Raw genomic sequence first — 24,364 nt, 5'->3', positions numbered from 1 at the left:
ATTTTCTTCTCACAAACTTGCTCATGGACAAAATGAAGGAGACCAAGGACAGTGTTTGTCAATCTCTCCTCCATCATGCATATCGCCTCTTACAGTGGTGGAATCCAGTTCTCACACCTTAATGACAAAGCCTGGTACACCAAACAACTCTCGTTTCTTGTGAGCAGTTCTGATGATTAAGGCTAGTTCTATATAGAATGGCTCGTTGTCAATACTTATATATATATATATATATATGAATAATTAAAATATATTTTATATTGCAAGAACCACTGCTTCCTTCTAACTTAAGAAGTTTTTGGCTTTTTAAATACTATAGAATACCATTATCTACATAAAATATAAAACTATTTTTAATAAAAATTATTGAAAAAGAAACATATTTTCAGCTGGGATTTATATCAGTTGTAAGATGGATGTTGTAGAAAATGCTATTGTTGAAGACTAAAATTGATTTAGAAATTTTTTCTTACTTATAAAGATTCTAAAAAATAATGATATTTTATTATATCTTCCTTCGGATGGAGCTTCGCTTTCTTCAACTTCTTTGATTCCTCTTACAGGTGGTTATGGAGCTGGGAGGCAATGCTCCATGCATGGTGGAAGATCTTGTTCCAGACTTGGAAGGTACAATCGCTAAGTTGGTCCACAAAGGATTCTATCAAAGCGGCCAGTCGTGCATTCACATGCAGCGTCTTTACGTGAAAGGTGAGGTATCCAACACTCATCTTTAAATTCTATCGTATTCTTTGTTCTCAAATCGAGCTTTGATCTAACGTATTTGGTGCTGGTTGTGTACATTGATTGCTGCCATTAAGAAACTCAAAGGTGGAGATCCTCGCCAAGACGACATGTCCATCTGGCCCAAGTCATCGGCAGCTACAGTGGAGAAGAGTGTGAACGAGACAGTGAAGGCAGGCACCAAACTTTTAGTTGGTGGTAAGCGAAGGGGAGCTTTCATGGAGCCAATGATCCTGGAAGACGCTCCCTTTGACACAGATGCAAAGAAGGAAGAGATTTTCAGTCCAGTGATCCTTCTCTACTCATACAAGTAAGCTCTCAAAGTTTCTTAGCCCCTAAAGTTCTTCTTTACTTCCTTTTTTTTCTCTAAACTAAAACGGTGGTGACGCAGTGATTTCAAGGAAGCCGTGAACGAAGCTAACAATACGCATTACGGTCTCCAGGCCAGCGTCTTTATGCATGATCTAAACAAGGCCTTCTATGCGTTTGAGCACATAGAGGTAGCTTTACGTTTGAGATATAGAAAGTATTGATCGATTGTTTGATGATTATTTGATCCTCACAGGCTGGAGGAGTTTGCCTCAACGATTTGCCAAGCATGTGTGTTGATAGCCAGCCATACGGTGGGATCAAAGACTCTGGAATCCAACGAGAGGGTGTCAAGTACGTGATGGACGACATGCTTGAAACCAAAGTTTTAGTCATGTGCAATGTAGGCAACGTTGCCATGGCTCTTCCATGCCATGGCCTTGAAATAGGAGGAGATCGCTTGAACGTGTGGCAGTACTTGGAGTCTGCAACCATGGCTTGAATCTCACTGCAGATAGCTTCAGCAGGATGTGTTTGCAAGGGCCGGGAAGCTGAAGGATTCCAAGGGGATGCTGGGCAAGAGGAGTGAGAGAGTCTGCTGGGAGCTTGTCGAATGTACTGGGATCTAAGCACTGCCTTGCAGACGGCACAGGAGTTTGGTGGTTGTAACAAGGATCTTTTCTCATATATAATGCTTGCAAAAGGTGGCAGTTAAGTTTTTGAAGTGTTTTGTAAAATTGGGAGAATGTTTTGATATATTTGAGTGTGTATTTCTTTAAAAGGAGTGGAAGCTTTAAAGACACAGCTTTTCAAAACTTGGTTTGTTTGTTTGTTTGTTTCTTTCTTTCTTTCTATTCTTGTTTTCATCTCTCATTTTTCAAAACATCTATTTCCGATTTACCTGAAAATCAAAGGCCTACATATGAATGAATGAGTGTTTTGGAAGTTAGCTGTATAGTTCTCTTGTGCTATTTGACACATTTCTTGTTGCCATTTCCAATGGGGCTTTTGCAAATGCAGGAGGTAAGCTGTAGGTGTGTGTCTGACCTCATCTCCAGATAATGTAAATGCCAGAGAATATTTTTTTTGGTGTGTCTGCTCTTGGATCCAATGCTTGTGAAGGCGCTTGCGTTTTTCTTGCTCATCTGTCTCACGCTCACTGAATAATCATCCTCTGCCCCCTTAAGAAGGTCTTAGCAGTTGATCCACACAACAAAACAAAAATGGCACTACAGTGTACCTGTCAGGTAAAACAAGGGTGAGTCAGCTTTCATCCATCAGTTAAGCTCTTAGTGATTGAGCTGAGCTCTTGTTATCTCAATTTTGCAACAGCATAGTGAAAAAGGGAAAGGGAAAGTATAGTACCTGAATGAAGGTGTGTCTGTCTGCTGTGTGTTTTTATTGCCTATCTCCTTTTCTTTGTTTTGCAGTTTCTCTTTCCCTTGTTGGTGGTCACCTGATTGGATCAAAGAGATCATTTTCATGGAGTTGTTTGGCGTGCTTGCTATTGGCTGCATGTGTGCTACAGCTGGCTGGTATATGAGAGCTGCTGCTACAACGTATTGAGCTTACTTTCCACTCATTACAGAGCTTGTCCCAGGCGGGGCTTCAGGTCTACATTCAGGTCAACAAGTACCTAATGGCAGTGTTGAGAGCTTGTGGTTTTCACCTCCAGCTTCTTAAATTGAGCGAACCCGAACATTTGTGATTTGTTTGTTAAAAAAAACGGTACTGTGGTGGAGTCCTCCTGATCGTCCGCTTAGCCCTAGCCATCTCTACCTAGAACAACAAAGCAAAGAACTTAAACAGTTCTCATAAGTTGCTAAATTAAGCCCACCTTTTATCATATTTACTCTTCAATGTTCTTGTACCGCATCAAAGGTGTCATTATAAACCCTAGATGAACAGCATTGGCTGTGATGTCAACTCCTTCAGCCTAATCAGCGAAAGAGAAAGCATTGATGAAAGAGAAAGGTGGGAGAGATTTCAAAGCATTAGACGAATACCTTGAATCTCATTGCCATCAAAGGTGTCATTATAAACCCTGGATGAACAGTGTTGGCTGTGATGTCAACTCCTTCGGCCTAATCAGCGAAAGAAAAAGCATTGGCGAAAGAGAAAGGTGGGAGAGATTTCAAAGCATTAGACGAATACCTTGAATCTTATTGCCAGTTCTTTGGCGTGGAAAAAGTTCGCAAGCTTGGATTGACTGTATGCTCTAGTGTCGGAGTACCTTTTGGAAGAAAAAAGGAAGAATGTAAGCTCACGAGAAAAGAGAGTTGTTTGGCGTACCAGGTTTTGTCATTAAGGTGTGAGAACTGGATTCCACCGCTGTAAGAGGCGATATGCACGACGGAGGAGAGATTGACAAACACTTTCCTTAGCGGTCTCCTTCATTTTGTCCAGTAGCAAGTTTGTGAGAAGAAAATGGCCTAGACATCACAACAAGATAGAAAAGACACTTATGTATACACGGAAAATCATGGATTTCTTTTGATCAAGTTCGAATTTTTCCTCATACCTTGTAAAGTTCCATCACTTTGGAGGTGAGCTCCGAAGCATCATCTCCGGGCACAGCAATGGCCGGAGTATGTGCCGTCCCAAAGAAGTGTGGAGCAAAACTCGAACAAATGGCGATATTTGGAGGAGCTCACTGCGATCTAAACCACACCTTTGATCACCACCTTCACCGCAGAAATGAAAATCCATGAGATGATCCAACTATAGTGGCTTGGAGCTTACCTGCGTTGAGCTTAGAGTTGTCAAGATATTGGCAGCTGCCATAAGAGCAAGCAATCCACTGTCATCATGACCAACGAGCACGACCGATGAGAATTTTAGTTGCTGATAAAAGCTCAGCAGCAAATCCACCTGCGAGCTCTAATCAGAGAAATCAAACAAGCAAGAACAGCAGAAAAAAATTTCTTTTTTATTTTTTTCTAAACGACAATGAATAGAACACTCACTTGGGACTGGTGCTCGTAGGATTGGGAAGACCATCTTTGTCACAGCCACTTTTTTTGCACGGCCGGCTTGTCAGTCCCCAGCCAGTTCGATCAAACGCAGCAAATAGAAAATTTCAGCACACAGACACAGAGAGAGAGAGAGAGAGAGAGAGAGAGAGAGAGAGAGAGAGAGAGAGAGAGAGAGAGAGAGAGAGAGAGAGAGAGAGAGAGAGAGAGAGAGAGAGAGAGAGAGAGAGAGAGAGAGAGAGAGAGAGAGAGAGAGAGAGAGAGAGAGAGAGAGAGAGCTCACAATCTGCCCAATCGCCCTAAATTTTTTCTGTTGATTTGGATCGTCATTAAAAAATTGAAGAGTTGCCACCCCTTTGGCACTTGATCTATGCCATCTATTTGAAGTTTTTGAATTTGAACCGTTAGATTATAAGCATATTCAGAAATAATATTCTAAAAATGGAATAAAAGACGCCGGATGCCATATGCCAATAGCACGTTTAAATAAGGGAGTATGATACAGTTGCTAGTAAATTTTATGGCATCGTTTGCTTCACACTTGTTTATTTTATCTGTTATTTCATCTTTATGCTTATCTGAAGCTTACAGAATATTTATTTATAATTGGGTAGGTTTTGATCTAGAATTACATTGCCAATCAAGAGATGATGATATGGGAATTAAGAATATTAAAAATAGGCAATCTTTTTTCTTTAAATTTGATGTGAATTGGATAGGAACAACACTTTTTTGGTGTGATGCCAAAATAAAAAATGGGTATGAAATTGGAAAAAAAATTTGTTTCATTTAGATTTAAAGACAAAGATTATGGATGGAGAAATTATAGGATTGAATGGTATATTTTTGGGTATGCAATATTTCAAACACATTTAAGCTATCGAACTAACAAATGGTCAATTCCAGTAAGATCTTATAATTGGTAGTTTAACTTAGAAAATTTAAATGCTTAATAAACATAAAAGAAAGAGAAAATGATTTTTATTGGGCTTATATTTATGTTTATACAATTTATTTAGTAGAAATGTATATTATAGTAATAATTTAAATACTCTTCATGGTAGTATATCTTTTATATTATTATATTCTTTAATCTTCATATGTCACTTATCTACCCATCTCTTTGTTTTTACTAAAGTATATTTCACTGTTAATGTCCACAAACCTAGAACTTTTGTTTACAACAATTGAACTCAAGACATATCATACACATATATTGGAATTTAAGATTCTATACTTATATAGATGTTTGGATTAGATTGAAGTTTGACTAGATTAGCTTTAGTAAACATTGTAAAAGTAAAGGTTTTATAACTATATTTTTAGAAATTTCAACATAAATGCATCGTTTTTATTTGTCTTTAACATTTTTTAGTGATTTTATTGTCTTATTTTCTCTCAATAATGAGATGGTGTGTTCTTTAATAAATTAAATACATTATAATGATACATAAATAAGATCAATTATTTTTTGTATCTTATATATAATTATATGTGTTGTTTATATTTCTTACAAAGGTAATTCACAAACAAAAAAAAACACAAATATTAGGCAATAAATAAAAATATTTAAATATTATTTGATGAATTTTACACTCAAGTGTGTGAATGATGTGTAATGTTTTTTGGGCAATGTGTAGTATCTGGGTCATTTTGCTAATTATCTTTTTGATCACACTACACCATTTCGAGCGTTGTTTTTCATTTGGTTTGTTTTAGCACACGTGGTTTTGACCCTTTATCCTAAGGTGATTTACCATAGGATAACACCACGAAGCGGAGCCTAAACCCTCTTTGTGCCACGTGACAGATGCCATGTGTCACATGCCACGTGTCCATGCCACGTGTCCACGTGTCCAGGGCCTTGGGCCACTGAACGAAGGAACGGTGCCAAACTCCCAAGCATGGAGCCGAGGAGTGACAGAACCAAACCACGGAGCAACTCCCGAGCATAAAGCCCAAGGAGCGAAGGGACAGGAGCCCGGAGCGACTTGGAACAGTCCTGGAGCAACCAACATCCCAATGCCAGGACCAGCACGCAAAACGGAGCCAAACAGAGTCTGGTGCTATTTCGGCATACCGGTGGCCTAACGCGAGGATATGGGTACTCCACTAGCTAGCATGGAATGGAACTTGGGCTTAGACCCAAGCCGGACGCAGAACAAGGACAGGCACGCAAGCGGGAGCTAGACTATACCTCTGGTTGGTCGGCCATGCCCAACCTACCCACTATCCCTACTATACATTTGGAACCCCCCACAGCCCCCCCCCCCCTTGAGGAACACACGCTTTGGGCTTTCACCCCAAGCCTCCCTTAGTATCAGGAGTTAGTCTCTGGGACAAGCTCGAAACTTATTAAATATGGAATATCCCTAGATTGCGAATTTGGATATGGGACGAACACCATTGTGTTCAGGCCGATCTCTACATTCCGCAAATATGCCAAATGAGCAAATCTGGATACTTTCCATAAATAGCATTTAGGACCAAAATGAGACTAACACAAAGGGCATGATAGCGAGGGTGTTTGGCAGACATGGTAAGCTATCATTTAACAATATTGAGGGACCAATCTCAATATCACGGGGGTTCCCAACACTAGCAAGTGAAAGTCAACGAATGAGTTTCTCTAACCAGGTCAAATATGCTTGACAAATAGCACGTAGGAATTCCGTCCTTATGCCCATCTGGTCAAGTGCACACGCGAAGACCAGTTTCTCAACTAGCTTAGGTGGAGACTAATAACGGGCCCAACAATACCGACCTCCTGCCATCGTGGCAGTAAGGTAAGAGTGTCCGTAAGGACTAGCCGACAGGTAACTTTCGATACCCGAAGTCACATTCGCGACATTTGTAAACTATGAGTGGGTGTTTATGGATCTCAACGAGATATTAATAACTCTTCAAGTTTTGGTATATTTGACTTTTTATTTTGCACATAAATGTTTTTGATATTGGTTTTAGAGTTGTGTTGATGCAAAAGAGCCCATGTGTGCTTGGTTAATATTATTCTGTTGTATATATTAACTGTATATTACAACTAGCGGAGGTGAACTACTTCATAACAGAGAATGAGTGTTTAGCAAGAGTTTGGGGTTTTGAAAAACTTCATACATATTTATATAATTTTCAAACATTATTAAAAACTGATCATATTGTAGTTACTTTGTTATTGAGATAAAAAATTTGGTTAATCGTACCGTTTAGTGGGCTTTAAAGCTTTAGATATATGATTTTGATGTTTTATCACTTTAGGAATTTTATGACTGATGTTAACACCCTTTCTCGAGGTTCTTTTTCTTCTTCACACTCTTCTAATGTTTTTAATGAGTCTATTGTTCTAGCATTTATTAATTTTTTAGACAAGGATTTCATGTTGTCGACAGTTATTATACTTGATGTTAAATGTCCATAAGATTTACTTTTTCTTGACGAGGTTTGTAAGGCTCAAAAAGTTAAGTTATAAATCCTAAAGTTTTTAAAACTTTACTTTTATTGTGGCTTTAGAAGTTAATTTAGAAATTTGCTATTCCATGTGAGGCAACTAGTCATCAATCCGTACCACAGTCCTACGGTAGATACTTTCGTTTGGGATGCTCCACAAGAAGAAGGACATACAAAGGATCTGCAGTGACAGTATATCCAAATCTCATCCCATGATCACATGCGCTAAATTCACCCCATTTCAAAGATGTCAATGTCCTCATTGAGTATTGACTAGCAACCCCTATTGAGCCAAGAGGAATTAACACCTCCATTTCCGCACTGAATCTACCAATCCTTCTAATTGACTATTGACTAACAACCTTTTATATCCAAATCTCATCCCATAATCACATGCGCTACACTCACCACTCCTTCAGAAATGTCAATGTCTCCATTGACTATTGACTAACAACCCCTATTAAGCCAAGGGGAATCAACACCTCCATTTCCGCACTGAATATACCAATCCTTCCATTGTGTAAACTAGCTATTCCATGTGAGGCAACTAGTCATTCACTCGTACCGCAGTCCCATGATGGATACCTTTGTCTGGGATGTGAACCTGTGCCATTTGCTCCGATACCAACTGTAGCACACCTTATCTCTCTCCCTTTAAGCCAACTAAAAAAGGGGCAATTGCTTGATAAAAGAGCCTTTAGTAGTTATTTTATCCCCATTTATCCCCCAAGGTTCCAAAGATTCACGGTGACAGTATATCCAAATCTCATCCCATGATCACATACGCTACAATAATTATAAGTAGCAGTGTTGTTGTTTATAGCAAAAAAATATAATAAAAATCCTAGTAAATGAATGAAAGTATTTAAATATTTTTTGATTAGTTTACTCTAAACAATATAAAATATTTTTAAGCATTGGTGTATAAAATGTCCTGCAAAGTTATTTAAAGTGTTCAAGTCTCTTGCCTCTAAGCTAAATAAGGGTTTTAATAAAAGAGTGTTTCAAGCTAACATTGTGAATGTATGGAATATGGAAATGAAATACAAAAATGTGCATATCAATACCCAAAAACCTTAATTTATATACAAGACCAATTAATCTAGATTGAAACTAATTTAACGGCTATTAAAATCTCACTATACTAATATTAGTATACAACATTGTAGTTGTACAGCTTGAACTTCACATCATCCCCTCCTCTCAGAAGGATGGAAAACAGTAAGGGTTCTTTGGTGGATAGGCCGGGATTTAGAGGAACATTAAAAGGAGGCATTGGTGGATTTATAGGTGGTACCAATTGTTTCTAATCCTTTTGTATAAAGCATTTCAATTGCTACTCATGTACAATTTCTGGAGGATTGGCTTGCTAAAAGCCATTTTAAACCTCATAAACTTGCAGTTCAATTTGCCATAACACCCAACACAGTCCCTTCTATTGAGCAAGGAGCTTTTTAGACAAACTATATACCATAAAATTAAGAAAATAGACTAATACCAAATCATCCACTTTATACTTTATAGGTGGATGATTATGGGAGTTATAGCACTATTGTTATCCCACTTGTACGTGGCTTAGGTGTTTGATAAACTCTATTAGGACTAATGGAAGAATGCTCATGAAATACTAATCTCAAAATCTTAATATCTAGACTTTCCATTGCAATAACACCAATAGGATGTTGATGCCAAGGTTTCCACCTAGGAAATGGTAGAAAACACTGACAACATTAATAAATATGATTAACTTCATTATATACACAACAACAGATATCATGGCCATGACTATGTCCTCACCCTTATCCCTAAACATGAGTAAAATAGCATTAACCTCTATTAGAACAAGACCATCTTCCATAAAAAGTGGAGGTAAAGGATATGTAGTGAAAATTGGAAGAGGCAATATCTCATAATATTATGCTAAGTGAAAAGCATTATTAAAGGTGTTAAGAGCAAGTGCATGCACAAGTTTTACAAGATTTTGACAAAATGCTAGCCATAATATTCCCAACTTTGATCTATTCTAATATATTTAGTTCCGCACAAAGCAAGAGGCTCTAAAAACAAATGCTAAATTGCATTAATGATTTAGATGGCCATTGATAAAGATGATGCAATTGTTAGAAAGCATTATCACAATTATTAGCACTCCTTAGAGATAATTAAAATTACCTCTTATTTCCACCAATGTGAGTGTATAGAATATTAAAATAGAATATAGATACCCAAAACCCCCAAAACCCTAGCTTAAAACCAATCTACCATTATGCTAATATTAGTATACGGCATTATAACCTACAACATTAAATTTTCTAGTGTAATTCAATTAATCATGTGTATAAACAAATTTTTATTTATTTCTGTTTTAGTTTCTTAAATTTTATGTGTAATAAACTAAAATTTATGTCATTAAAATGTATAAATTATGAAAATATTTACTTATGTAAGAAAATTTTATAATTATTGCTCTTTGAAATTTTCTAGTTTAGACAAATTATGGCAATATTTGCCTATGTAAAACAAATTTAAAATTACCAAAGCTGATATCCTTTCTATTCTTATCTTCTCAGTTTATGTGCAGGGATGGAGATTGTCCTCAATGTCATTGACAAATATCTCTCTTACCTCCTTGAATCAATTCTAGGTTTCTGAATGACAATCAATGCCTAATATGACAATCATTTTGATTGCTCTTATAGCAATTTGGGACAAGGTTATGGTATACCAGTTGTAAAATTCAGCTTTGATTCAAGCATTTTAATCAAGCATTCAAGCATTGTTAACAAAGCTCTGATTTAGATTTAGAAAATGGTAAAGGATATTCTTTCCCCTGTACTTCTAGAGCGTGATGGAACAGCAAGAGACCGTTGGAAGTAGCTCAAACGGCATCTCAATCTCTTCCCAAATTCGTTTGTTCTTGGCAATCTTTGCCCGACACAACGAAGTCGACGTCCGGCGATGATCATCCACGATTTGGCAGCACCGGGTCACGTACTCGTCACTGCCCTCTCCAATCCCCATGAGCAGCAAATCCTCTCCTTCCTCCTCCTCATCCTCGCAATCCGAGCTAGACGATGGCGGCCTCCCAGCGGGGCAGCAAATCCTCCCATTCACAGCCGTCCACCACCGCCGCTCACACCGACCCAGCATCCTCTCCATCGCCGCCGGGTGAGGAGCCCTATGGAGCACGCCCGAGGAGATCACGCACGACTGGAGCACATCCCTGTTGCTGCTGCCGGAATCCACGGTCTCCCACCGGCAATCGCGCCTCCCAATCTCCAAAACCTCCATGCAATTCAGCCATATCTGCTGATCCCCGTGATCGCAGGGGAGGAGCGTGAACCCGCCGACCACGCACATGATCCCATTCTCGATCACCGCCCCTGTGCAATCCGCCCGGGGGATCTCCAGCTCCGGCAGATCGTTCCAGCAATCCCTGTCGATCGAGTAGGCCTCCACGGAAGAGAGCGCCAATCGATCGTCGTCGCCACCCTGGCCGCCGGCGACGATAATCTTGTCCTTCCAGGCCAGGCACGCGAATCCAGCCCTCGCCTGGCGCATACCAGCGCAGCGAATCCATCGCCGCTTGTACGCTCGCAAATCCATCGCGAAGACGCTGTCAAGAAACTCCAAGCTGGGAAGAGCCCTACCGCCGAGAACAAAGAGCTTGCCCTCCACGCAAATGCATCGCGCCGACATGGGCACGCCGCCAGGGACACCAGGAATTGGCGGCAATTGCTCCCAGCTCCCCAGCTCTGGATCATACACCGAGACCGCGAATTCCAGCGCCGATTGTGATTCCGGAGAGGGAATTCTATGGATCGCCGCGAACATCTTCTTGGGGCAATCGGATTCCAGCTGCAATGCGCCTCTCCAGCCCTTGCTCACCGCTCGAATGGAGCGGCAATCCCACCACGAGCTCGCCCTTGTGAGGATTTCATCGCGTACCAGATGATCGGGGAGGCCATGGATCAAACTCTTTTGCTGCGTGAGCGTCGCCATTCTTTCTCGCTATCTCTGTCCAAAAGCCCTAATGTTTCGGGCATAGATATACCCAATTTCATTGTTTGAAAGATTCAAATGACGTGGCAGGATCGCTATTGGCCAATTGTCGTGTAGTGATGTGACACGTCACTGTGCCACCACGTGGCATGATTCAACGGGTGGTTCGCCGGCTCTATCTATGCAAAAGCGCGGCGTGGAAAGAGCGCGAGTCCACGCGGCAGACTTAAAATGTAGGTAGACCTCTCAAGCAATCGAAACCGCGACTGACGCGTGGATAAGCTTCTTTGCTTGATATGACGCGCGTAGAAAAAATATCCTTCTTGACGGGTTCCAAAGGATCTTTGCTTCCAAATTGGAAGTTTGTGAGACCCGATCCCCTGGAAAATTCTAAAAGCTTTTGAATCGTCACGTAACAATGACTGAGAGGAGATCAATCGGTCAGATTGAAGTGCTCTTTATCACTGTTGTTTGATCAATGACTTATCGACCGCCCTCAAGCGCTTGCTCGCAAAAAGTTAAAACTTTTTTGAGAATGAATCCATACCCACCAACGAGGTCGCTAAAGTGAATTTCACCAATCCATCCAGCACAAGACTGCGAGAAAGGGAAAAAACATTTAGAAGAGAAGAGAAATGAGACTTACATTCTAGCATGGCGTCAAGTCGTCAAGTGCTGGCGTTACTTTGTAGACAAGATTGTTGATTTCTAACACGCCACACAACGAAGCAGTCGGATCGAGAAGGACGTTGACATGATCAGAGTTCTCGACATTTTTTGTTTTGTTTGGAGCGACGAGCTTTGACAATCATCGAAAGCGACCACTTAAATACCTTTGTTTGTAGCGGTGGACGAACTGGATGGAGCATGAAACGTCGAGTGATTGATAGAAATGATGAGCCGAAAGCAAAGCTCAATGAAGCCTGAGAAACCCACACAGCATGATTGAAACACATAAGCTTAGAAGAAGCCGGAATCTTTGACTTACAAAAACCGGGGCAGAGACGTACCAGAGCATTTTCGGGCTCATCAGAAAACCAGTACAGGCAGGCTGCCTTTGTTTGCATCCACCGTTGCTTTCCTAAGTTTCATTAGTTTTTTTCCCTCGCTCGACCCCTGAGACAACGGACCAAAAGCATTAAAGAAACGGAGAGAAGATTAAGTTACTAGTACCTGTAAACATCTGGCTCACGAGATCTATTGTAGATATACTGCACTGCGCTGATATATATGGTCCCGAGACAATATAAACATACCCGCTAGCTTCCACCCGTATAGAGTCACGTGAAATCTCGACCAGATTTCCCAGCTTGTTGCAGCAGAGAATGATTATGATTATACCCGCAAGGCACTGGGGAAAATTCCTGCGGCCCCGTGAGCCACTGCCAAGAGAGAAAAAAAATGGCGATGCTTAGGCCTGACTGACAACAATGTGACCCAAGCTTGTTTAGAAAAATACCTCTGTTTTGCAGTTTTGCTTTCTTGGTCTCGTGAGTTTTAGCAGCTCTCCTCCACTGGTCCTCCAAAGTGGCGCCTTCTTCAATGAGCTTTTTGCGAAGTGAGGCTCCCAATACCAGAAAGCTGAAGACCACCTGGTACGCGGTACAGCCAGGTCTACTCTACCTCTGCTTTGGTCCGGCTTGTTTGGTTGCTTCTTACGCTAGAACACTCTCTCGTCTTCTAATTCGTCGCTCGGTCTCTCCAAAGAGCTGCAAGGACGTGGAACAAAAGAGATTTGACAAGACTCACAGGTGCGTTACAGCTTGTTGCTTTCTCGCTTCTCTAGCTCTAAAGCTTTGCTTGATTCTGCAGACAAGGATTGAAAGCAAGTCTAGAAAAGCAAAGACCAACTTGGAATGTTTAAATGCATACCTTGGCTCATCGCAGAAGCAGCGGTTCTATGGTCGTCTCAGAGGATTTAGCTCCTGTGCATGGAAAAAGGATTGAGTGATCACCAGTCTCCCGAGCAGTCCTCCATGCCTCCCACAACAAGTCTGGCTTATGGCTTGGCAGACGAACACATCTCCGGAGATCCGTCCAGGAAGCATTTGGTCTCGTCCGGCAAGCCACCGCTGTATCTCCGAGAAGAAAGCCCATCAGCACCAACAACACAAAGAACGTCCTCACCTCAGATGGATCAGAGTGACAGGATCGAGCTCACACAGCTCCCCGCGTTGCAGCGAGGCGACGGCCGCTGGGCAGCAAGTCTGTTGATCGAGTGCGCAGCAGCAGTCGTCCAGAAAGACGCTGCTCGAGTCCAGCATTTCATGTGGATGCTCAACGAACTTGCTTCTCCATACGGGGACTTCGACCAGCGGCTAGCATCGTGCTTCCTCCAGGGACTCTTCTGCCGGATCACCGGGACGGGCTCCCGCCAACACCGAGTGCTGTGCTCCGCGGCGGAGAGACAGTGCCTCTTCGATCCAATGCGCAAGATGATGCTCAAGTTCCAAGAGATGAGCCCCTGGACAACTTTCGGTCACGTCGCGGCCAACGGAGCTCTTATGGAAGCCGTGGAAGGCGAGTTTCGCGTCCACATCCTGGACGTGAGCAGCACCATGTGTACCCAGTGGCCGACTTTGCTGGAAGCTCTTGCCACCCGCTCGGACGGAGCTCCACACCTGAGACTGACGAGCATTCTGGTAAGCTCCGAGGAGGCGGTCGTCAAAGTCATGACCGAGGTCGGTGCTCGCCTCCGAAAGTTTGCAAGGCTCATGGGAGTCCCGTTCGAGTTTCGGCTCCTCCAGCAGCCGGAGCTCGAGCTGCTCGACGTCGCTACCATCCAGCCTCGAGCCGGAGAAGCGCTCATTGTCAACTGTATTCACTCGCTACACAATGTGTCCGAGAGGCCGCCTCCTTCTTCCTCGTCTTCCGCTGCTTCTCCACGAGATCTAGTCCTCAACACCTTCCGGAGCCTGAATCCCAAGCTCGTGATCATCGCAGACGACGAAGCCGACCTCATATCTCGAGGAGACTTCATGAGCCGATTCGTGGAAGCAGTCCGCTACTATTCCCTCTTCTTCGAGTCTGTGGAGGAGAGTTTCCCGAGAACGAGCAACGAGAGGCTGATGCTGGAGAGAATTGTGTCACGGAAGATCGTCAACCTGTTAGCCTGTGACGAAGCGAGCATCTCAGAGAGGCAGGAAAAGAGTAGCCAGTGGGTGATGAGGATGCGGAGAGCCGGCTTCGCGCTCGCAAAGTTCAGTGACGATGTAGCTGATGACGCTCGGGCGCTGCTCAAGCGGTACAAGGAAGGCTGGGGATACACCAACACCGACGTTGGCCTCTTTCTCACTTGGAAGGAGCAGCCCACTGTGTTTGCCACCTCTTGGAAACCATTCTGAGAGCCTGTATAAATCCAAAAGATTTTCCCCCGAGTCCTGGTTCCCGGTTCCTGGTTGGATTCGATCCATCAAGTTCTCTGTTCCAAATCGCTTGACTTGTCGAGAGCCTCCATTGTTCTTTTGGATCTTCGGGATGATCAAGTTGCTGGAAACTTATTTTTACGTTCTTCCATAGTCCACGAAAGTGAAGAAAACCGTGCTCGTTGCTTGGACCTCGGATCAAACGTTTCTGCCTTGGAAACCATGCTGAACTTTTTAATTCCTTGACTTCTTTGCCCGAGCTTATCATAACCTGATTGCCAGCTCTTGGAAACCTTGAAACTTTTGACGCGCTTGCTTGGCTAGCTAGACGTTTTTAAATCCAATGAGCTTACCATATTAGTTCCTGCGCTGTCCGGAACTTTTTAATCCAAAACCTTTCCTCCACCATCGACAAATCGTCCTGCAAAACAAAAAATAAATTAGCAACGCATCGATCTTAGCAACTCGATCTTAGCAACAAGCAAGTCCAGTCGCCATGCAAGAAGAAAACTAAAAAGAGAGAAATGCGTACCTCGCAAAAGGAAGATCCCAGTCCTCTTTGCTTCATTCCCTGGAAGAGATTCTCGGCTTCTTGCAAGAGCCCCTCCCGGCCAAGTGATAATCTCACCAGCATCGCGTCTGCAAGTTCCGTGCTGGGAGTAGACACTGAGCATGATCGTCCAAGAAACGATGCTCCATTCTTGAACAGGAGCTTCGCGTCTGCAAGATTACCGCCCTCGAAATACGCCGCTAGCATCGAGTTCCAAGAAAAGAGACCGAGCTCTTCCATCTGATCGAAGATCGCCCTGGCGCTACCAGCGTCCACGATCTGGGAATAGGCGCCGAGCATCGTCGTCCAGGGCACAAGATCCCACCGGGCATCGCATCAAACACCGCCTTGGCGCCTTCCAGATCACCGTTGCGAGAATACGCACTGGCGAGATTCCAGGCCCGATGAGGCAAGAACACATCGCGCCAGATCGCGACATAGCTCCAGCGTCGTGCTCGCTTCGAGGCATCCTTTGTGATCCAAGCGCATTTTTCTTCTCTTCAAAAATTTCCATCCCGAGCGAAGAACCCTAAAACAGGGATCAAGCCCTTAGGGTGAAGAGAAGAGAGGGAAAGGAAGGATGCGGCGATGGGCGCGATTGGCCTCCGATTCCACCAAAAGGCACTTCTCCACCAGCGCCACGCGCGGATCCTCCTTCAACTACAGCACTAGGTCTGGCAGCGGTGGATCGATCACAGCGACTTTGTTTCCCGGCGATGGAATTGGCCCCGAGATCGCCGCCTCGGTCAAGCAGGTAATCTCGATCGCATTCTTATCAAGGATTTTAGCTAGTGGCTGATCGATCGCATTCCTCCGCATCGTATCGAGTGTAGAGCTTGGATCTTTTCGTTCTTCTTTCATTTGAGAAAAACTTTCCATTGTTCTTTGTGTTTGCCCTCCTTTGGCTGCTTTTTTCTTCTCAATTCGCGCAACACAGTGCTAAGAGAACAGTCTTTCTCACTTCGATAGTTTCTTCATGTGTAGATTTTCAAGGCTGCGGGCGTTCCCATAGAATGGGAAGAACACTATGTTGGGACAACACTGGATCCCAAGACGGGAAGCTTTGTCACGTACGACAGCATGGAGTCTGTACGAAAGTATGGAATTGGTCTCAAGGGCCCGATGGCCACTCCCATTGGGAAAGGCCACAAGTCTCTCAACTTGACGCTGCGCAAAGAGCTCGGCCTCTACGCCAACGTGAGACCGTGTCTCAGCATCCCCGGCTACAAGACGCGATATGACAACGTCGATCTCGTTACCATCCGGGAGAACACCGAGGGCGAGTACAGTGGATTGGAACATCAAGTAAGCAAAGCTTGCTGGTTTTCGAGTTTCGATCTTGGCTGTTGGTTCCTTTTGCAGGTGGTGAAAGGTGTTGTGGAGAGCCTTAAGATTATCACTCGCCAAGCTAGTATGCGTGTCGCGGAGTATGCGTTCCACTACGCCAAAACCAACGGTAGAAAGCGTGTGTCCGCGATTCACAAAGCCAACATCATGAAGAAAACGGATGGATTGTTTCTACAGGTAAGTTATAGTCTTTGTTTCTTCTTTCGCGTGGAAACTGATTTGCCGCTGCTGTAGTGCTGTCGAGAGGTTGCGGAGCAGTATCCCGATATCGTTTACGAGGAAGTGATTATCGACAATTGCTGCATGATGGTAAGCTTCAAAATCAGACTTTTTGTCGTTCAGTCTCTCTGATCCTGCTTGTTTCTTGCAGCTCGTAAAAAATCCTGCCTTGTTTGACGTGTTGGTGATGCCAAACTTGTATGGAGATATCATCAGTGATCTCTGCGCTGGTCTCATAGGCGGCCTTGGATTGACACCGAGGTAAGTACTCTCGATTGGGTCGCGAAAGAATCACTGCTCTGTGTGACCGACCAGTGGCAACATTGGAGACAACGGGCTTGCTCTGATGGAAGCTGTCCATGGAACGGCACCCGACATCGCTGGAAAGGTATCAAATTTCGTTTGTTTCTCGGAGCTGTCACTGATGCCAAAAAAAAAAACGTTTTTCCTTTTCGCAGAACAAGGCAAACCCAACGGCATTGCTCTTGAGCGCAGTTATGATGCTCAGGCACCTCAACATGAATGAGCAAGCGGAGAAGATCCAAAACGCTGTGCTAAAGACAATAGAGGAAGGGAAGTACCTGACGGGCGATCTGGGAGGCAACGCTGGCACAACCGAGTACACGAATGCTGTTTGCGAGAAGCTATAGAAAGAGTGACGACGAAAGGGAAAACAAATCAAGGAAGCGAACGAAGGAACGAACCTGTGCGCGTTGCTCATTACGACGTTAGGCTCTCTGGTGGCTTCCTCTCGCCCAAGACAAGTTTTACAGTAAGATCGATTTCCAGGCTCGCGATGTCTCTATTGACAGAAGAACGTTTCTCTCTTTTTTATTTTTCTTCTTCTGATGACTCGAATGAATAAAACTGGTGAAGCAAAGTTTGCAGACAAATAAATTTTTACGAAAGAACTTCGAGAAGAAAATAGGAAATTCTTTGAGCTTAAGAAGATCGCTTGGAGAAAAGGTAGAAAGAAATTCCTGCCCTGGATCGGAAAATCCGGTTGTTAGAAACAAAGATTTTACCTTTGGTGCATGCAATCCTCCGTGTGAGCCACAGGCTGCCAGGTGCTACGCCCATGCCAGCCCCAAATCCAAATAAAAAACCAATGGATCTCCTCGTCTTTCCCACACAGCTCCAATTCTCCATCTCCAGTCCATCAATCACAAGCTCTTCGATCGCCATGGGCGATCTCGTCAAGTCCAAATCCAATGATTCCGGCATCACGCTCCAGCATCTCAAGCAGCGATCCTCTGCGCGCCGCGTTCTTGGCATCCTGGCGATCCTGGCAGTGGGAGCGATGGCGCTGGGGGGCGGCGCCGTGGTACTCTTGCTCGTCTCGCCGATCCTCCTCTTTTTTAGCCCTATCCTGGTGCCGCTGGCGATCCTGGCGACGGGGGCGGCGGTGGCATTCATCGCTTTGGTGGCGACCATTACCTGGATCTATAGGTATGCGAGGGGCGGGCGCCCGGCTGGATCACAGCGCCTGGATGCAGTCAAGAGCCGCGTGATGGAGAAGCCTTCACAGGTGAGTGACAAGGCGGCTGCTACTCGTTCGCCTTAGAACTTTGAGTTCCCGCCTGCTTGTCCTTTTGAAGTTCTAATTAATATGAAAATGTTCTTAAAAATTATCTATATAAATATATATTTTAAATAAACGATATTTATATTTATATTTATGCACTCACATATAATATTATTAGCTCCTCAAAATAAGAAATTTTAATGAAAAACTGCTAAATGAGGAAGTTGGTATCTCAGAATATTATCATTTTATAGTTGTGTTATATACATGTTAATTATAAACTGTTTTAGCTATTGAGAAGCACTATTAATGGGCGGGTTATATCATTGTTGACTGTTGGATCCAGATTATTTATTGTCAAGAATTTTACTGCAATACCTATGTGGCTGATGTGGTTTATATAATTCTAGAGCACTTGTATTATTGCTTATATGGCACAAATAAGTTCTCCAGAATTGTACTAATACGATAAAAATGTGTCCAATATCACTTAACTAGTTTCTGCCTACCCTATTAAAGATGGTCAAAAGGGCAACTTATTGAGGGGGCTTGTGTTCAGTTCACTATGTTCTTAGTGGTAATGGGCTTGCACAGCCCCTTAACCTCCTCTTCTAGGTGGCTCTAAGGTGACACTAGAACCTATGTTGCTAAGACTACATTGCTTGCTTTGAGAGGGAAGACAAAAAAATTTCAATGATATATTTCTAAAAACAAATTGAAGAGGTGGTAAGAGAGAATAGGAAAGAACAACTATCTCTCTGTGTGACTGGTTTGTGGATGGTAGCATCTTATAAAGATGTAATAAAATTTTATTTACAAAGCATTTGTGCTCAATAGTGTAACACATTTTATTTCTCCCCTTAATGGTTATTTTATCCCCATTTATCTCCTAAGGTTTCAAAGATCTATAATAATAATATGTCCAAATCTCATCCCTAGATGCACAATACTCACCCCCCTTTTCTAAGATGTTAATGTCCTCATTGACTATATGTGCAATACAATCAACGTTTAATTAATTATATTACTTCTATATTTCTATTCATAAGACATATAAATAAATTAAATTATATGCTTGCAACCACTCAACTAACTCATTATCCTTTACAGAAGAGAACACAAGAAGAAGCTTAAGCAATTTACAATGAATTAAGAAAAAGTGAGATTATCAATCATGGTGAGGTTTGGGCAAAAACAAGCCATCCAGACTAAGCTCCATCTATAGCGCACTTTATTTCTCTCCCCTTAAGCTAACTGAAAAAGGGGCAATTGCTTGATGAGAGAGCCCTTAATGGTTATTTTATCCCTATTTATCCCCTAAAGTTCCAAGGATCTACGGTGATAATATATCCAAATCTCATCCCATGATCACATGCGCTACACTCACCCCCCCTTTAGAAATGTCAATGTCCTCATTGACTATTGACTAACAACCCCTTCTGAGCCAAGGGGAACCAGCACCTCCAGGCTACTTAAAATATAATATATCCCTTATTGGTTCTTGGCTTAATAAAGGTTATTAGTTAATCTATCAAAATAAGGAGGAGTTGCCAAACTTTCTGGGCTGCCAGATCTAGCTAATCACAGCCGTCTGATGGGGGGTAACTGTAAAGGGGTTATTTCTTTAACCACGTGTTAGCGAATAATCACGCTAATGTTTGCTCCAGGTGAATGGGAAGCGGCCAAGCTGCATGGGGCGGGAGAGGAAGGTGCAGTGATGCATGTCGCATGCAAATGTGTCAAGCAGCAGCAGCAGCCCAAGCCCGTGAGGAAGATCTGGCGACTGGAGCAGGATTGATCAGAGCAAGGTGTCACAGCATCCAGATGTGCCGCTCCACTGGAATGCAGTGTTCATCTGCTGGATGTTGTGCTGCAAAGTGTTGACCATGAAGACTGGCCCGGAGGTGCTGGCAGAGGTGCTGAGAGAGAGGCACCAAGTGGTATTGGAGCGCTGAGTGAGGTGTTGGTGTGAGAGAGTGGCCTAAGGCGCTGGCAAAGGTGCTGAGAGGAGGCACTGAGCTAGGAATGTGCTAGGGTGCTTAGCAAGGCACTGAGTCACTGGCAGAAGTTGGGCAAACAAAGGGCGCTGAGAGAGGGCTGGCTGAGTAGAGACTACATTAGAGTGCTGAGCAAGGCATTAGGGCATGCGAGGCAGAGGTGCTGACAGTGGTGCCAGGCACTTGACATTGGCTAGAGGTGAGTGTTGGGCGTAGAAGGCACCAAAGAGGCATGTTTCAACTCTTGGCATCTTTTTTTGATGTTTTCATTCTTTTCCTGATTTGATTTTTGCGATACTCCTAATTTTATTCTGTTTTATAAATTACTATAATATTTGAATATTTAAGGTCAAAAATAATTTTTATACTTTTATTTAACAGTATTTGTAAATATAATAAGAAAACTGTATTTTATACAGATAGCCTGTTTAAATATCACTATAACATCTGAAATTCAACACCAAGTGATGGTATATCAAATATTTTAATGAGTAGGATCATGATCAAAGCTTCAAATGTTAATAAAAAAAATTAAACAATTTCAACAATAGGAGTACATATTATATTTTTAGATGTAGCCTTAACTATTTACAATTTAATTCATTATCAGAAAAACAAAGATAATGTATGCAGTATTTGATTAAGCAGTAATATATTAAAATCTTTTTCCTAACTTTATTTATTACATAATAATATGGAATTAGAGTTTCTATAGCATATATATTTACAAAAGATTTTGTTAGTAATTATTTTCTTGACTAGATCTGGGTAGTAATAGTCTAAGTAAACTGCATAATTAAGTAATGTCTTGCTAATAAAACTGAGTAATAATTATTCTTAGTAAGTATTCTCTTTTTTTAAATAAAATCTTAATATAAGTTTATTCCATGTAAAAATATAATTGACATATATCACATTTTTAATAATAGAAATTTCATGTTTACTTTTTGCTGGGTATTTTTCTAAATATATTCATATTTCCAAATAATAATTTGTATCAAATATTTTTATCAATGAATATTTATTCTTACTTATGCCTAAAAATATATTTTGTTCTAAATATTTATATTATCAAGTTTATAGGAATTGATTTTTGTGTTCACCTAACATTTGCTAGGCATAATTCCCTTAATTCTTCTTTCAAAGTGAAATACAATTGTTTTTTATACTATTCTAATTTTAGTTTTTAATATAACAAAATTATAACAATCAAAACAATATTTTGCTAACTAAGTAGCATATGCTAGGCAACTGCTAGTAGTTAATAAAGACATTAACGTTTCTCAAAGGGCCTTCTAATCTTTCCCAACCTTTTTGGTTTGCTTAAGCAAACCTATAGGGGGACAGGGATGGTAATGAATATACCTAGAATATGCTTGAATAAACATGTATAAACTTTATTAAACCCTTTCTAGTATATTCTTTTTGATTCTATCATCTAATGGTTGATACGAAATAAGATTAATCTTGTGTTTATGAATTACAAACATACTTATAATTATAAACTTTATTTGATCAATTAGATTAATAAATAATAATAAAACTACTATTAAGCAAACCAAACATTGCTCAATGCAAGGCATAGCAATTTATTTATAGTTTTAATCTTTATCACCTAAAATTTTAAATTTTATATTCTTTTATGTTTTATGAGTATTTAACACTACAAACCATTGGTTTGTCTCCATTGGTTTCTCTCTATTGTGTTTATGCCTCTAACTCAAGCTCTATACATGATCAGGGATTTTGTACCTCTTCTCAAATCTTGGGCATTTGCCACTTCAGAACCTGGCATTGGCCGGTTATGGAATATAACCAGCCAAGATCCAACGGCTGAGCTCAAAGAGCACTTGGCACAGTTCCTTTATTGCTTAGAAACTCTACCCAAGGTCCAGTCTTCTTCTTCTGGCAGCAACAAAGTCCTCAACGTGAGAAAGCCAGGCCCTCTGTTCATGGCTGTTTGCAACGCCTCTTAGAACTCCAAGGTGTCGTGCCTGAATGAGATATATGAGACAGGCACCTTCATCAAACACACTTTTCACTTACCAGCCAACGCTCAAAAGCACGCAACCTCCGCCGCTGCCCATTCCAGTAGCTATGTGACGGCAATGGCAAAGTGCCTAGAACTACGGACAAGTATTGTAGAACAAAGGTTGGATTATCCGTAGAAGTCGCCAGATTGTAGTTTGCCGCCTGTAAAAAAGACCTCATTAGAGAACACAGAAAAAGAAAGAAAGGAAGCAAGATTACTCTTAGAGGTGCCCCGTTATGTACTGCAAAAAACACAAGGTCCAACCCCGGTTGTAAAAGGAACTGTAATAAAAAGAAACAATTCCATCAAGGGCCAATTCAAACGACAAACTTACAATCGGAGCTCCAGATGATCCAGAGAGCGAAGAAAGAGACGTTGCCACCATTGTAGAATTGTAATCGACAACCCTGCCTACACTGAGAATGGAGTCACCGTCTACGAAACCACAAAACGACTCTTTCAGTGCACTCTCGATATTGAGTGCGAGTCTTTTGGATAACTCCATTTTGAACTGCAGGAGATCCTGATCAGAGTTGCGCTTCGCCAATTCGCTGCAATAAAAGTCCAAGGATATGAGATGACTGTCCAAGCGTTTAGAGCCCACCTCCGGTACTCGTCTTCAACGAGAAAGGAGTACGTTTTCAACAATGCCCACTTTTCCTGCTCCTCTCCACTCTCCAGCACTTTCCTGATATCAGAAGAACCTGAGAGCAAAAATAAGAAACTATAAGCGAGTAACACAACTTACAGGGGTAGCTGACCATGCCGCAGGCAGCATTCTTTGCATCCTCAGCTTCGGCCTCCAAAGAACAAGGCAACCAGAAAGTCGCAAAGCTTGGAGATGTTGTAGCCCTCTTGCAGTCTCCAAAGTTATCGTGTTTTGAAATCTCCCAGATACCCGCATTTGCATTCTCCAAGTACGCCTCCCCGTTTCCAGCGTGAATGACATCCAGCACAGGATCCACGGTTTTCACGTCAGCGACCACTGGAAGTTCCTTGAATTCCAACAGCGCCCTGGGCGTCGCAGCTTTCGACAGCATTTCCGGCCTGAAAGTTGTGACCAAGGCAGCCCGCCATCGCGTCATGACGTTGCCTTTCTCGTCTTTCAGCATGTGTCGAGCACTGGCCCCATAGCTGGAGCTCAAGGGAAAGAAAACCCCCGGCACCAGCTTATCCTCTTCTCCGCGGGCGTCCATCCTGAAAGTAGCCATGGCGTTCCTTTCCATTATAGCCTGACCTGCGACCATGAGATGCCTGGGACTATCGAGGCTTCCAACCCCTAGAATCTTCGACTTTTCCCTTTCGGAAACATCCAGGTGCGCGTTACCCGTGATAAGGTAGAGAGGAGACAAGCAAAACTCGTCTTCCGGCCCCAAATCGGCGTCTCGCACGCCTCTTTGGAGGATCCCCTGTCCGGCCTCCTGTCCGGCTTCCTGTTCGGCTTCTTCTTCGAAGATGAGACTCGGGGGAGGATCTAGCACAGACCTTGGACGCCATTCCATCCCGTGCGCCATCTCCAGTCCTAGAAGCGCCTCTTCGAACCCGCCCTCGCCCTCGCCCTCCATCTCTCGCTCAAGAACCCTATCAAGAACCCTATCTACTCTTTTAAGTAGCGATAGCCGAATTTTGTGGGCCGCCGGATTTGGCCAATCGGCGCCGTCGGATGCGGGGTAACCCCGATGTTTTCCTTACACGCTCCAAGAAAGAAATTCTCCTTTTACCGCGGCTCCTCTTCCGCCCTGCAGCTGCGACTTCCACAACCCCAGGCAGCGGATGATCCGCCCGCTGAGGATAATTTTCTAGTGATCAGGTGAGTAGAGCAGGGCCGAATCATTCAATCTCTCACGGGATCTTCCTGCAA

At 42.7% G+C, this 24,364-nt stretch overlaps 5 protein-coding genes and 1 long non-coding RNA gene across 6 annotated transcripts; 2 read left to right on the top strand and 4 right to left on the bottom strand.

Annotated features, from left to right (window-relative positions):
* Positions 1–2,936: 2,936 nt before the first annotated feature.
* Positions 2,937–3,272, bottom strand: LOC9657007. The gene is made up of 3 exons (XR_002993678.1): positions 3,205–3,272; positions 3,057–3,134; positions 2,937–2,986 (listed from the first exon to the last, which is right to left on the bottom strand). It is a non-coding gene; the product is annotated as an uncharacterized LOC9657007 (long non-coding RNA).
* Positions 3,273–10,129: 6,857 nt separating this feature from the next.
* LOC9657006 (F-box/kelch-repeat protein At1g80440) lies at positions 10,130–11,534 on the bottom strand. The gene has a single exon (XM_002980786.2). The coding sequence runs from the start codon at positions 11,466–11,468 to the stop codon at positions 10,305–10,307; it is 1,164 nt and encodes a 387-aa protein (XP_002980832.1). The 5' UTR covers positions 11,469–11,534; the 3' UTR covers positions 10,130–10,304.
* Positions 11,535–13,384: 1,850 nt separating this feature from the next.
* LOC9657352 (protein SHORT-ROOT) lies at positions 13,385–14,845 on the top strand. The gene has a single exon (XM_002980879.2). It carries the CDS (start codon positions 13,400–13,402, stop codon positions 14,810–14,812), a length of 1,413 nt encoding a protein of 470 aa, XP_002980925.1. The 5' UTR covers positions 13,385–13,399; the 3' UTR covers positions 14,813–14,845.
* An 85-nt stretch (positions 14,846–14,930) lies between these two features.
* Positions 14,931–15,887, bottom strand: LOC112350160 (pentatricopeptide repeat-containing protein At1g25360-like). Its single transcript, XM_024685887.1, has 2 exons — positions 15,366–15,887; positions 14,931–15,254 (listed from the first exon to the last, which is right to left on the bottom strand). The coding sequence occupies exons 1-2, from the start codon at positions 15,681–15,683 to the stop codon at positions 15,183–15,185; spliced, it is 390 nt and encodes a 129-aa protein (XP_024541655.1). The 5' UTR covers positions 15,684–15,887; the 3' UTR covers positions 14,931–15,182.
* A 30-nt stretch (positions 15,888–15,917) lies between these two features.
* Positions 15,918–17,846, top strand: LOC9657351 (isocitrate dehydrogenase [NAD] catalytic subunit 5, mitochondrial). The gene is made up of 7 exons (XM_024685886.1): positions 15,918–16,137; positions 16,368–16,688; positions 16,746–16,907; positions 16,965–17,039; positions 17,101–17,210; positions 17,265–17,337; positions 17,408–17,846. The coding sequence occupies exons 1-7, from the start codon at positions 15,964–15,966 to the stop codon at positions 17,597–17,599; spliced, it is 1,107 nt and encodes a 368-aa protein (XP_024541654.1). The 5' UTR covers positions 15,918–15,963; the 3' UTR covers positions 17,600–17,846.
* Positions 17,847–22,092: 4,246 nt separating this feature from the next.
* On the bottom strand, positions 22,093–24,073 carry LOC9657350. The gene is made up of 6 exons (XM_024685930.1): positions 23,252–24,073; positions 23,108–23,207; positions 22,838–23,054; positions 22,722–22,784; positions 22,518–22,664; positions 22,093–22,465 (listed from the first exon to the last, which is right to left on the bottom strand). Exons 1-6 carry the CDS (start codon positions 24,066–24,068, stop codon positions 22,352–22,354), a joined length of 1,458 nt encoding a protein of 485 aa, XP_024541698.1. The 5' UTR covers positions 24,069–24,073; the 3' UTR covers positions 22,093–22,351.
* Positions 24,074–24,364: the final 291 nt, after the last annotated feature.

Source organism: Selaginella moellendorffii, unplaced genomic scaffold, assembly GCF_000143415.4.
Source record: "Selaginella moellendorffii unplaced genomic scaffold, v1.0 SELMOscaffold_46, whole genome shotgun sequence".
Lineage (NCBI taxonomy): Eukaryota > Viridiplantae > Streptophyta > Lycopodiopsida > Selaginellales > Selaginellaceae > Selaginella > Selaginella moellendorffii.
The sequence above is the reverse complement of the archived record's forward strand: the minus strand, read 5'-3'. Positions and strand labels throughout refer to the sequence as shown.